This window comes from Poecilia mexicana, unplaced genomic scaffold (genome assembly GCF_051168715.1).
Source record: "Poecilia mexicana isolate PSO_F unplaced genomic scaffold, ASM5116871v1 scaffold_5, whole genome shotgun sequence".
NCBI classification, from domain to species: domain Eukaryota; kingdom Metazoa; phylum Chordata; class Actinopteri; order Cyprinodontiformes; family Poeciliidae; genus Poecilia; species Poecilia mexicana.
The window spans coordinates 13,545,431-13,560,385 of record NW_028263374.1 but is presented as its reverse complement, the minus strand read 5'-3'; the positions used below and the strand labels follow the sequence as shown (position 1 = coordinate 13,560,385).

The 14,955-nt window shown below is 40.2% G+C and overlaps 1 protein-coding gene across 1 annotated transcript in view; it reads right to left on the bottom strand.

The window, feature by feature from the left end:
* LOC106924394 (zinc finger protein 385A-like) overlaps positions 1-11,168 on the bottom strand; it is a 48,463-nt gene extending 37,295 nt beyond the window's left edge. Inside the window, exon 1 of the mRNA XM_014998085.2 lies at positions 10,021-11,168. Coding sequence (XP_014853571.2) covers positions 10,021-10,030 — 10 coding nt within the window. The 5' untranslated portion in view covers positions 10,031-11,168. The remainder of the gene's footprint in view (positions 1-10,020) is intronic.
* Between the last annotated feature and the right edge of the window lie 3,787 nt (positions 11,169-14,955).

The window sequence follows — 14,955 nt, the reverse complement described above, 5'->3', positions numbered from 1 at the left end:
CGAAACTACATGGGCCCCACATAGTGTTGCCCACTTCTGCCCCATTCACAGTTAGCCCACATTAATGCTGAATGGGGCCCATATGTTTAGCCCAAATGGGCCAGCCCAAGTGGGCCCCATTTTAGGTTACCATATCGGTCCCATACAGTTAGCCCAGATAAAACCCATGCCCACTCATAACCCATGTAGCCCACATCAAACCCAAGTGGGGCCCACCTATCCATGCTGGCTGGGTATCCACGGCTTCTTCACTTCACGAAAACGAATGCCATCTCACCGACTTTCCCTTTTCTAATGCAAATGTTTGGGTGATAAAAAGATCAATGCTCGTGTAATGGCTTATTGAATTGTTTTTTGTGAGTTGTGATCAAAAGGGTGTTTGGTCAGAAATGAAGAGAAAACTAAAGAAAAACAGATTTTTTTTTTCAGTTTCCCAAACCACATTGCAGACACACACACACACACACACACACACACACACACACACACACACACACACACACACACACACACACACACACACACACTCAATCCAATGGATGTGACTAAGGCCTCCTAAATTGGCAATTCATTTAGCCAATTTAGCTTTAATGATCATAGAGGTAACGCCAATGCCAGAGACGTCCTCTGAGCCTTTCTGCATTCCCTGGTTGCGTCCGTCTCTCTGCTGTACGACGGCTTCAGGATGGACCGCCGACAGGACTACCGAAATAAAATTCAAGTCAGAAACATGGCGGACTTTGCTGCAAAAAAAAAAAAAGAAAAAAAGAAGAAAAACAGAAAAGATTTTAAGCCACGTTTGGTTACAGGCCTGTCAGCTCGACGACGGCAGCAGTGGCACATCTGCATCTAAATGGCCTGCTGTGCAAAGATGACTCTGAAATGAGAGTCTGCGGTGGATTAGCCTCCCCCCCTACAAAATGCCCCGCTTACTGTCACTGCAGCAGGGTGGGAGTGAGTCTGTTAACCAGAAACCCACGTGACGATTCTGTTTGTCTTCCCAAAACGTTTTCATGAAGGAAAAAAAAAAACATTGAACAATTGAGCACAAAGAGTTGATTGCACATTTTGGTGGCAGATGGCATCATTTGTGCGTTTGTGATTTACGACTCTTGATTCTAGCTTTGCTGCAGCAGTGCTGAGCTGTTCGTCGACGCACTTTGACAGCTGACATTTATAACCTCCTCGTGAGCAAATCAAGTGCTCCAAACTATTTGTTACACAAACCCGCTTCTAGTGCGAGGTACAAAATGCAGTGCAGCTGTGTTTGAGGCTCCTAACCTTTCGCGGTGGAGGATGGTTCTTTCTTAATGTCGCTCGCTGCTGCAACTGCGAAGGACTGAGCATGAAATCCAATTTACTGCAGCTCAGCTTACCCTCAAGTCAGAGGCAGCTATTTCAACCTAGGCGGGGGATGGATGGCCGTGTGGCGGCTTTCTGCACACACACACACACACACACACACACACACACACACACACACACACACACACACACACACGCACACATACACACACACACACACCTCTGGAATGTGAATGAAGCTGGGTGCTTTAGAAAGAGTAACTTATGCGCTCTGGGGTGATAAATGTTGAGTTTTGTTCTGTGTGAGATCGAGGCGGCGAGGAAAGGACAGAGTGAAGATGGGAGTCGAGTGCCGGTGAAGGAGAACGCGTCTGATTCCAGGCTGCACTTTGTTTTAATGATAGATGCTCCTCTGCACTCCAGCAGCCCAACTTAAATGCCGGCTCCCAGGGAACTCGCTCAAGTCGTCCTTCGCCGGAAATGTGCTCACAAGATTAGCCAGTCCATTTTCCAGTCGACTTTCTGATTTTATGCAAAATTGGTAATTAAAGAAATGTTTCTATTTGCCCCCGAAGGCTTTTAGCACCGCTCTCATCATCATTTATAGATTGTCTTGTTCTTAATATTCCCCCACTTCATTATTATTATTATTATTATCATCATCATCATCATCATCATCATCATCATTATTATTTATTTATTTTAGTGTCTTCTTGTTCTGAAGCATCATTAGGTTGTAAAAACCGGTCATTCAGAACCTGCAGATGAAAAGCAGGAGCTGGTTGAGACATAATAACAGTATGTTGAGTGGCTGGAATCAACCGAGCGAGAAAAAGAGGTCTGGACGAGGAGGGGGAGATGAGGTGGAACGAGCAGGAAAGCATGCGAAGAGAGAGAGAGAAAGAGAGAGAGAGAGAGAGAGAGAGGAGGGAGCCGCATATTTCGAGGTGAGTCCAAGGTTAGCGGCGCAGGTAAAGCAGGCTGTTAACCTGCAGGTTAATGTACAGAACGGACGCCAGCTGCCTTGAAGGCAGTCCTAGTCCCTGGTGCGTCTTTTTAAAGAACAACATGCAGCGCTGTCGAGGCGGAGAAAGCTGTCCAGTCAACACCTCTGCCTAACCTTTGTCATGTCCACTACACAATGTCGTGCATGAACTACTTTGTTTCATGTTGGCTTTGTTCCTCGTGAGCAGATCTGATTTCATATTTCCACTAACGGTGATGTAAAGCAACCTTTACCACTCTTACAGATTTCTCTTGTTTCTGGACTTAAATATCATAGATTACAATTTTAATGCCTAACTCTAACCTGAGTGAATACAGAAGGCAGTTTTCAAACAGTGACTGAATTTATTACAGGGAGGAAGTTATTCAAACCTACCGGCTGGGAAAGGTTAATTGCCTTCCTGGTTGAATCATGAATTAATTTTGAATAACATCCATTCCTTTTAGCCGAGTTCAATTCCTCTTACCACACCAAAGAGCCACCTGACTTTAACCTTTAAACAATGACTGAAACAGAACTTGTCTAAGGAAATTCAGTGACCTAAACTATCACAACATGCTCTGATCTCGAGAAATTAGTAGCAGATGAGGAACATCTGCTACTATTAATGTAGCCAAAAGGTTACAAAACCTTTCTAAGGCTTTGAGACTGAACCAAATGTTCAAGAAAGACTTAATGAACAAAGTTTACCGAAGGAAATTCTTCATCTTTCTTATGTGAAATTTGAAACTGCTAAATGCGGAGCCGATTGATTATTTTGAGACTAAAATGTTTTATAGACGTTTTTAAAAATGGGTTCTTTATCCAGCTTTTGTCCTTTAAGTTTATTGATTTTCTTACTTCATAGCAAATTATTATTACAAACAATTTACATACAAATAAGTAAAGAAGCACCTAGAAGAAACAGTCTGATCTAAACTTGTTGCAGGTGATTATGGTTCTCTGACAATTGAAAGGTTGTGAGTTTGATTCTTGTTCAACTAAACAGCATATTTCCCAAACCTTTGACTCAAATCAAAATGAGTTCAAGAGAAGATTTGTATTCTTTTTCATTTTATTCTGTAAAATCTGCATCCATAAATTCTTCATCTAGCTGTCAATCTGTTGAGTCTACAACATTTAAAGTGTATTTAAAGACAGATCTCCAGAGAAATGCCTTAAATTCACAGCGAACTCTAAAAACAGACTTCATGAGGAAAGAGAAACCACTGAGAGTTGGAGTCTGGAAAATCAGGCCATTTTGACATTAAATGAGTTGGAACCTTGAACACTTTTAGAGGTCAGGTATAAGTTCAGAACATTTATTATATTTTGGTAAATATGCCGACCAGCCATTAAGTGGTGCGCTTGGCAGGAATCGGTCCTCCTGGATCGCCTGGAGCATCAAACCGTTTTGTCAGAAAACACTTAATGAAGGTCGCCAAGAAAAGACGAGGCCTCATAGACGCATTAGGACGCTTTGCTGCCTTTTGATGGACTTTGTCAGAGGTCGTATTTTGCTTAGCTGGAGGCTGTGTGGTTGTGTGTGGTTTCCCAATCGTTCCAAGATCATTGCGAAACCTACGTCCTCCAAATTCCTGGCATTCCCACTGCAGTACCGCCTGTGCACCGAATTATATAAAAACCAACCATTCTTTCTGCATGCTTAATTTTCCTCTAGTGGAGGGTACTTGGTGCTAATGTTGGTGGTGAATAATGAGTTTAAAGGAGGGAATGGACCCATATCAAATTATATTTAATGGCCTCATAAGACCTTCAGCCATCTGTGTTTATTGTAGTAATGCAGCGTTTTAATTACATCAGTTTTACTGAGTTCAAGTTGATGGCTTGAACATAAAAAGGCTCGCGTTCGTCTACCATTCTGACATTTTGAAAATGCTGAAACGCCCAGAATCTGGGACGGATTTATTTCTCGGATTTTTACGTAAAGTTTTGCAGGTTAAAGCAAACAGGCCCATCTTTTGTCACACAGCCACGTTGAGAGAAAAGAGGATCACCAAGAGCTCCGCCGTGTTAACACAACAACCAGCACTGCATTATTGCTTCTCTTGTCAAACAATCCGCACACCTGCTGGGAACAGCAGGGCAGCACTTATCTGTAGATGTGAACCTATAGAAACCGGGGAGTGTAAGCTGGTGAGGTTACACAAGAGCGATGCACACAAAAGAAACCGTGTGCAAAAAGAGCAAACAGTGGCCTTGGATAAACAGAGAACACACAATAGCAATAAGCAGTCCAGTAAATATATTTTTACTGGAGTGTATTTTTAAAGCTGACCTGGGTATACATTTTGAGCATAAAGTTTTGAAGCGAGACGAAAGGCTTTGCATACTTTCTAACTAAAAAATGTCAACAGTGGCGTCCTCCAGCTACCTTTAACATCCAGACGAGTCAAGACTCGTTATCTTCAGACATGTCTAAATGTTCGGGCAGTTAAATGAATAAATAAAATCTTCATGACAATTTTCTCAGTTGTGTTTGCAAATAAAAAACATGAATTTTGCACCACTTGTACTCGAATATCCAAAAGTGACTCAATCCATATTAACTCTGGTCCTAAAAGCGATAAATAAAGGTGGAGGTTTCCCTCCTGGCTCCAGCAGAGTCGCACCAGCAGCTTTTTTTTTTTTCCTTGCTGCTTTTACAGGTGTGTAAACATGGCGCCACATGACACCTTGTCAGAGTCGGCTTACAAAAAAGGATGTTGACAAGCGTTTTGGCAGTGACAACACAGCGACAGGGTGAACGTGAGAAAACGATCAGCTTCTTCACTCAAAGTCATTTTCACATCCATTTATCCACAAGCCTAACTGCTTTGCAAATTTTTCTTTGAACTGTTAAAAAAAAAATCGTCATTTATTGTAAGAAATTAAATTCATAACTTTGCTTGTTGGGCTGCAAAATGTAAAAGCAAACAAATCCCTTTCAGTAATTTTCAGTTGATTTCTTGTACTTGACCTTGAAATCACACTCTTTCTAGAAAACAAGGAAAGCAGACGAGCGGAGAGCAAAATGAGAGTGAATCTAATGTGACAGGAGAAGTGCATAAAAAAATTACATCCCTAACACTTTCTCTGAAACAATCCACCCAGCCATCGTTTCCACGCCGTTTAACTCAGGAGCGTTGGAGCTCGGTATGCTGCAGCTCCGGCCATGTGTTTAGTTTTGGGGTTGTTCTTGTTGGAAAACGAAGCTCCACCCCAGATTTAACTTTTCTGCAGCTTCTTACAGGTTTTATTCCAATGTTTCTTCTTCCACAAGTTTCTTGCGTCCTCTACTCAAACTGCAGAAAGGCCTTGCTATTGCTTTTCTTTAAAAAAGTCATTTCTTTCTTGCCAGTCTTTCGTGAAACCAGCTCCTGTTTAGTGACATGAACGTCTCCAAGACTTCATCCCCAAGCTTTTGTGTGTTCACGTTTTCTAGCCCAAGCCTTTGGGCTTAACAGTCCAGCGGCATGTAAACTGAGATCAAATGACGTCACTTGTATGTACTAACGAGGTAACGGATAGGTAAGAGGCTGCTCTAGATTTAGATTTGCGGTATCAGAATTAGCGTAGGATTCTGATACATGTATGTCGTCTGTATGTTTGGCGTTTTGATTTGACCTTCCCTTATCTGGCATATTTGAACAGCTTGTCACGGTTTGTACAAATTTCGAGCTTCCCAGACGGCTGAAATGTTCACCGGTTTGTCAGACATGCAGAGCGACGGGCGCATTTCTCCAATTTAAATGTCAATACTTTTCACCCTTCGTTGCATCGCCCTGGTGTAAAGGTCACCCTGATCGTCAGGGACAACGTGTACCTGTGATCTCTTCAGAGGACATTTACGAGACGAGGACTTATCTGTTTGAAATGCATGTGTGTCTGTGCACCGGTTGTAAATAAACAAACACATAGAAACACAGATTTTATGCAATCTGTGATGTGTTAATATCTATGTGTGTGTGTGTGTGTGTGTGACAGAGACAGAGACACTGGTTCAGCAAGCCGTGATGCAAGCAGTGAAGTTTCACATACTGCTGAGTGAGGTCTTTGCATCAGACTGGAGGAAGCCTCGGCTCACTTTTAAATAAATAAAAACCCATGGGTCTGAAATATTCATCCTAAAAAAAATCACACAAGAGTTACTAAACTGAGCTCCACTCGTCTTTGCATCAAGGGAGCCAGCTTCGGCACAAATTTCCCAGTCTCAACCTTTTTCATATTTTCCTTTCATCAAAGCAATAGATGGATGAGGAAGGATTAGTGGAACGCAAGGAATGATAAAACAGCGGCGTGAAGAGAGGTGCTCATCCCTCCATCTTTGCAGTCAATGTCAATGATGCTATTTTGGTGACTGCGTCTAACTCTAAAAGGAAAATAATACGGTGCACGGACTTCCACCTACCCACGTTGTCAGGTTCACGAGTTTGTCTGTTCAGTGTTTATAATACATGCAGAGTTAAAGCCTCCGCACCGGGAAGGGGATTACCGCGAGCTGGAGCTTAAAGCCAGATCACAGGAAGACCCGAGTGGGGCTGGGAATAAAGCAAATATTTAGTCAGCGAACACCTACGCTGAACAAGGTCACTGCAGTTAATCAAATTTACTGAGAAGCTACACGTTGGACTCATTATTACTATTATTGTGATTATTAATACACTGACAAGATGAGACGCTGGAAGTGAACGGATCCACTGTGATCACAGTGATATGGATTATCGCAAGTTATATTTCCACGTTTCCATGTGTAGACAGTGAATGTAAAAGTTTACGTAACCCTGTAGAAATACCAGGTTTTGTGATGCATCAAACCAAAATCAGCCAATAAAGTGACTATAATTGAACATAAATGTGTTGCTGAGAAAAATGGGAAAAATAAAAGCTGCAATCACCTGGTTACCTCAGCTATGGCACTTGGATTAAATCAATTTTAGATTAACTTTCAGCTTTCAATTTTATTGACTTTTAATCTGCAAACAATTACAGAGAATCTGATCAACCTTGAATGAAGTTCAGCTGTCCTGATGGGATTTCCCCAACATTTTCTCATTTGCATCCTTTACTTATTTTTGAAAAATTTGACTCTTTTGAATTTTGCATCATGTTATAGTGAAGTGTTGTTTTGATTCCTTCTTGCATGTTTGAGGAATCCTTGTATCTCCCAGACCAACTTGGGATGAGGGTTTAAAACTCTGATTAAAGTCATCTTGTGTTCAAATCATAATTATGTAAAATATTCAGAAAATATATTCAAGGAGCCTGAGAATTATTTTGGATATCAGAGTTAGTAAACCTTGCTCGGTGCAAACAGAGAGTCTGCATAAGGCAACATTAGATTATGTAATGGTATCATTTTAGTTATTACTGTAATATTTGAGTAGGATTTGCACAAAAATATGCATTAAAAATTGCCTCTACACTGTCATGGGATAATAGCATAAAAACGGAAGAAAGAAATGCTGTAATAGCGAGTCTTTGCCTGTAGGTGGCCATTAAGTTGATGACATCAATACTTGAGTTTAGGTGAAGCTGTTCTTGACTCAATTTTTAAAAGATTCTCCCCAAAAGTTTCTATATATAGTTTAAAGGGAAGCTGTGGAAAAATCACACAAGTTTGTGTTTGTAACACAGAAAGAATGGTGGGTCATTTTAATTCTTTCATATTTTTGTAGCTTCAGTAATTTTTTCGTCCTTTTTCACAAATAATTATGTTCCACTCATTGTCTACTGTATCACCATTTGTTTATATAACGCTAGTAAATAATGTTAGCAGAACTTCACATAACGTTGTTATGTATTCATAAGGGTTCATAATCTGACATATTTTATGAGATTCAGATGGGAATCAGGGTTAAAATGAATGATGATTCAGTTTAACACTTCAGATTAAAAGAAACAACTGAATAAAATTCTGTTTTTGCATTTTAAGTAACATCTATCTCCATATTTAATAGATATTATGAACACATTCCCTGATGCATCATGGTTTAAAAACATGCTATGAAATGGTTGGTTTAAGCTGCAAAATGAAAACAGGAAGTAGAATGTCCTTGCTGACGCTATTGACATTTCTTCATGACTAATTAAAATGCGATGCTGATGTTCAACGGTGTGACGGGGGTCAAAAAATTAAACTGTCTGACCGCTGACAGGAAGTGAGGCTGCATGTCATCATTTAACCTTTCATCAACAATCTTCATTTGAATCCTTGCTAATTAAACGTGACGGATCGACTGTCCATGTGACTACTGAGGTAAAATCTTCTTCAACATTTTATGACGTTAGCAGCCAATCTTGTCTAAAAATGTCTGACTTCAACGTGTTTCTTCTGCAGAAAAGAGTCAGCTTCTTCACTCGTACTTTGCTGAAGCAGATTTTCATTCACATTCAGCTTTTATTCTTCTTAAGATATTGGCAGCACGTTTCACACAGAGTGAACATCTCTTGTCCTCTTCACTCACAATTGATTTGTTGGATTTAGACTTAAGTCACTTCAAACCTAAATTCACCTTTTCTTTTCAGTGTAAGATTAAAGTCACTTTACGTGATAAAAACTACAAGTCATCTTCGTCTTTAGACTGAAATGTTGAACTATTTGTGATTTTTCTAATAAATCTCCATGTGATCATATTGAGTCGCTCGCAAGGTTTTTGGCAGATTGGATGTTTTCTTTGAAAGAGAAGCCATCTGTCTTTCTACCAGACATCTTGATGTCTGTAGGGTCAATTTGTGACCTCACTCTAAAACTTTTGTTTGTACCAATCAAGTAATTACGTTACTTTCAGCTACAAAAACGCTGCATACATCAAACATAATTTATAGGAAATCTGACTTTGTAATTTGATTGCTTTAAATTAGGCCTCCATCTCCTTTAGCAGCTCCTGATCTTTAGGAAACGTCATCTCAACCAGGCTGCTCCATGATGCCGTTAATAACCGTTCTCAGAAGCGTCGGACTTATAAGTAGTTTGCATTATAAGCTCAGCTAATTGCTGCCGCCACAAGTCTGGAGAAGAGTTGAGAGGCTCTGTGAGGTCGAAGGAGGAGATTTGTGGAAATAGGCGGCGCTTTGTGAGAGTAAGCGTTTAAGCACCCTGAATGTTTGCCATAGAAAACTCCAGGTATGTTTTTGATGAATAAATAACATTAAAATATGATATAAACATGATATTTCATGTGACATCCCTCTTTTAATAGCCTCGTTATGTCTGTTATGTTTTGACGTAAAGACCCGCAGGAAACGGGTTTCTAGTTACGGCTCCATATGTGGTAACATAAGGAAACCGTTTCACAGCAGGCTTAGGCGTTAAAATGTGAAACAGCTCATTTCATTCGTCAAAAGTGAAAACAGAACAAAAGAGATAACTCAGATAAAGAGCATGCTGTTGAAATGAACCTATTCAGCTCACATTTGGAAAAACTAAATTTGGTGTAATGCCGGTTTTAATAGGTTTAATAGGTTTGATGTGTTTTGATCACAGGAGAAACTTCAGATTTTAACCCAACCTATGAGAAAACAATGCCCACATTCTCCAAAGACTCCAGAATCTTGAAGCCATGCAGTTCATAGAAGGTAAAAATTCCTAAAAATGTTGTAGAACGAGCTGGATAAAATGGCCAAAACTTTAAGTGACCATTCTGAAGGAAAGCTGTGTGCCAGCGAGAAGCCAGTCAATCAGATCAATAGCAGTAAAAAGAAGCAGGAGCTCTTAAATACGGTCTTACCCAGGATCATCCTGAATCCTTCCACTTCTGTTTCCCACGTTGTCTTCCCGTTTCACTCCTCTACTCCTCAGTCTGCTAAAGGGATGACTCAAATCTTTGGAGCCTTACATCTCTGACTCGTACAACTCAAGGTGGAAAAACCCAATCACCATCACAACTTTCACTTTTTCTAGCCCCTAACCTCGTTCCCCTCTTCGTCCTCCTCGTCCTTGCAAGAAGCTCGCTCTGCCTCTGATCTCGACACCCGGCTCAGCCAGCTGTTGACAGAGGAGGAAACCCAGCAGCCTGAGCTGCAACACAACATGCACTCAAGCTGCTGCAAGGAAGCCTGTAATTTATTCTCTGTGATGCAGGAGGAACACCAGAGACACGGAGGCTCAGCTCACAGGAGGAACCTCTGCACTACAGCATGCCTCTCTCTGTCTCTCCCTCATATTTTGGGGTTGGGTATAACCTAAAGGCACCTTGCATTCCCGAGCTACGATTGGCTGGAGGTGCAGCCAATGAGACGAGCCAGAGCAGAGCGTTTACTTGTGGTGTTTGAATCAGGAGGCAGAGTGATAATGCGGCTGTCATTTCTGCTCTCTTTTTCTCTCTGTCACCGTTTCTTTGCTGTTTACTACCGGTCATTTTTCACTCATGCGTCCTTGTCTGGCTGCACATCCATCCTCCTTTCACCCTTCTCTCAGGTGCATAAAGCCAGCTCAGACATCATCCTCTCTCTCTCTCTCTCTCTCTCTCTCTCTCTCTCTCTCTCTCTATAATCCTGGATGTTTCCACTGGTGTCCACCTGTCTTTAGACTTTTAGGTTGGAGACATATTTTCCCCCCTAACAAAAAAAAATAAAAGAAAACGTTGACAGAGTTCACTGAAAGCTGTGTGAGAACAAAAAAGGGAGGCAGACACAAAGGTGCAACGCAGACTGACAGCTTCAGAGACTCAATGAAACATTGTGTGGAGGTGAGGAGAGATTGAGGTTAATGCGAACTGACTCCTGCATGGACGTTTTTGGGCGAGGAAAGGCGGAAGATGTGGTGAAACAGCAGGATGAAGAGAAATGCTGACAGCTGCTTGACAGTCATAGGCAAAGGCTGCCGAATGAGCTCAAATAGTCTTTGCATGCACATCTTTTGCAACGTAAAGCAGAACAATGCAGCCTAATAAAAGCACAACTCTGTGCTAATGGATGTTTAAGGGTTTTATAAACCACATTAGAGTGTCACAAAAGCCTCAGCTTCAGGTAATATAAGAGTTACACTTACAGCAAGTATGTCCATAAAATAAAGAGGCAGTGCCAAAAGAATTTGGTCACATTATAACTACTTTATTATAAGCAAACACAAATTAATTCATATTTTTCACATCCCTAAGTACAAAATCTAACGTCACCTTGTTGGTAAATATTGCCACTTGTGTGTAATTTAATTTGAGTATGAAGTTATTCTTTAAACACCTCAGAAGCTCGTTAGCAAACATCAGTGAACGAGCATCATTAAGAAGACAGAATTAAAACAGAGGCCAGAGATGAAATTGTGGAGAAATTTAAATCAGAATCAGCTTAAAATAGTTTTCCAAACTTTTATGATCTCAAAGCATAGTTCAATCCATCATCTGAAAGAGCCTGACAGAAATACAAAGACATGGCTGTCCACTTGAACCAACTGGCTGGGAAGAGGCAGCATCAATCAGAGAATCAACCACGAGGTCCGGGATACGCCTGCAGCCGAGCCAGATTTATTCAGAAGCATTTTTAAAACAACAAAACTGACCAAAGTGCCGAACAGACTTCATATGCAAACAGCAAACTGAGAATGAAAATGTGTTTCGTAGAAGATTTGCAGTCATGTTGGAGACATCGTCCCCTATGTGAAACGGCAGCATCATGCTGTGGGAACACTCGTCTTCAGCAGAGACAACAAAATACAGAGCAATCCTACAATAATCTGTCCTGCAGGAATTTACAGCCAGAGTTACAGCTGAAGCACCGCAGCTGAAGGAAGGTTAAAATATTGGTTCAGTCAGACTGAATATTAAAGCTGCAGTTTGTAACTTTTGCAATAAATTTTAATTTAAAACGGTCACCACGTTGTTACAGTATAATATGAAAGAGATAATCTCCTCCCCATGCGACAATTGCAGTCTGCACCAGTCAAAAACAACCAATCAGAGTCAGGGGGAGGGTCTTAGCACTGTCAATCATCCTCCTGTATGATGCTAAATGAGCTAATGGTGGAAAACATCTTACTCTGACAGGAAGACTGTTTGGTGGCTGTGCTAACTAGCCTTAGCATTTCTGGCAAGCTATGTTGTGGTTAACCAGTTTAGCTTAGCAAAGAGAAAACGGGATGAGCTGAGCATCAGAGTGATTGACAGCGCTGAAACCCTCCTCCTCTCTCTGATTGGTTGTTCCTGACTCAGTGGTGTTTTTCTGCAGTTAGTACTGGGAGGACTGGGAGAAGGCAGAGGAGCTAGAGTTTTTACAAAAATCTGTTTTATAATGATAATTTTAACAAATATGTACAAAACACATATATTTTTAATAAAAGTTACGTACTGCAGCTTTAATTCTTATTTTTAAAAAAACTTATTTTTCTCCCGGTTCACAGTTATACACTACTGTGTGTTTTTGTGTCATATAAATCAGATTTTAAAAACCCTTTTCTGTGAATGAGGACATCTGAAAGGCCTGCAGCAGCTCGACGTCAGCCCATCTGTTCAGGCCTGGGACGGCGCTCATGACTGATAAGGTTTCCTCATTAGCAGAGTCGGCCTGAATAATGCAGACAGGTGTATTGTTGTAGTCAATAGGCCAGGTGCTAATATGGCTGTCTGAGGGTGCAGGGTCAGACGCAGCATGACTTTAATGGATGTCGCCATTGGAGGATGAAACCAGACCACTGGGCTCATGTTGCAAACCATCCTGCATGTCTGCGGGAGCGTTTGGGTGTTGCTCCATTGGGGATTTATAGCAAAGTTTTAAGATGTTTTCAAGGCTGTTAATTATAAAAATTTATTGCAAGCCTTTAATTTACACAGCTCATGACACTGTGGTCTTTGAAGCTCTAATAAGCTTTTATTATTCAAATATATGCAGAGGAAAAAGTCATGGTCTGAGGGCTTCATCAAAGTCATAATGAAAGGCACGTCATTTTCTGGAGCTCACTTCGTGTGTTCCTCAAGGCGACTTGAGCTTTCAAAAACACAGAAATATTATCGAGACATATGTCAGTTATTGTGTCTAAATGTTAGAATAAAGTTAAGAAGATAATTGAGGGAATGACATTAAATCAGTAAACAGCTGGTTCGTTACATAACTCAAGAATAAGAAAAGGAAGAAGTTTTATTTATAAAGCAGTTTTTCAGAAACACGTTCGTTTAAAGTGCTTTGCATGAATTAGAAGAAAAGCAAAAACAACAACACAGGCACAATAACAAAGAAACAAGCACAATGAAAGAAAAACTGGTTGTTGCTAGTCTGAAAGTCTTGGGAGCCATCTAGATGTTTTGTAGTTAATTGCGAGATTTTGTTGTTCCTATTTTTTTATTAAGAATCATGAACTCTGACCTTGTGACCTCCTGGGCGAATTGTTGTTATACTGTAGGAGTAAGTTTGGTTGGCTGTGCATTTCTGGGAAGATTCATTACTTTTCCATGATTTCTCTATTTGTGGTGAATGAATCCACTTTTCTTTGAATCCCAAAGCTTCTGGAATATATTTTAAACATTTTACAGACTAATTGATGTTAGTAACTTTATTTTTTCTTGAACCTCATCTTCTTTATGTACAGGTTTATGATTGAAATAATTTTGAAACTGCTTTTGTATTATTTGTCAGAGTATATTTAGACGAATAAGCCGAAACATAAGAAGTTTGTAACGGAGCAAATACTTCTTCATAGTATTCATTATGTCTGAACATTGTTGTGTGTTCTCAAACTGTCAGGTATGATTGATTGCACACAAAAAAATAAATGCCAAAGAAAAAGAAACATGTTGGGTGGTGAAAAACATCCAACATGTTGAGTCCAAACATTTTGAGTCAGAGTGTAATGACTAATTTTTGGCTGTGAGCTGTGCAGCCAGGATTACTTTATTGTGACCTCTGCCATCCTCTCACTCCCTCAATCTGCCCCAAGAGGCCATAACTGTGTCGACAGCCTTGTTAAACTAAAATTAGCTTCAGCCGCTAGCAGAGAGTCCAGATGAGAGTCCTGCCAAAGCTAAATGATGTCTTCATTCGATGTGTAACTCCCAAGGAAATAGCTTTAAGCATGTGTTATAATCAGCTACTAACAGGTTAAAGTGCTTTAATTTGAGGAGACGAGAGGATCGAGCTTTACTTTTATCATCTACCAGGCAGCTTAGATTTAGTCTCTACGATTTGTTTTCATTAGCAAAGTAAACTGACTCACAGTTTTCCATGGGGTTTAGTTTTTTGATTCTGAAGTGATAATTTGTGTGTCTCATGTTGTTACACATATAACAAATTGTTCAGTTGAGGAGACTTGTTTTGATATGTGGAAAATATATCTATAAGTTTATCACCTTATAAGCACATAGAAACAAAAACGGACTGTAGAAGTTATGACAACTAGATGCATCCAAAAGATTATATTTAAATGCCAAAGTATTCAAATACTAACAGACTAAAGTCTAAGTAATACATAGATACATGCTGCTTAGATATATTTATGTTTACCAATATGTTTCGTCTGAATGGAAAGCATCTTGTAGATATAAAGTTGGTGGAAGGAGCTAAGGATTATGGTGATGGCATGGAGGTCTTCACACCTCACACCTTGAGGTCTTTGTCAAATAGTCAATGGAAACAATCGATTAAAAAACTGCAGAAAAAGTATAAGATGTCTTCTGTTGCTGATTATCAAGAAACATCTAACGTTTTTTATATAATGTAAATAAAACCAATAAGTGATA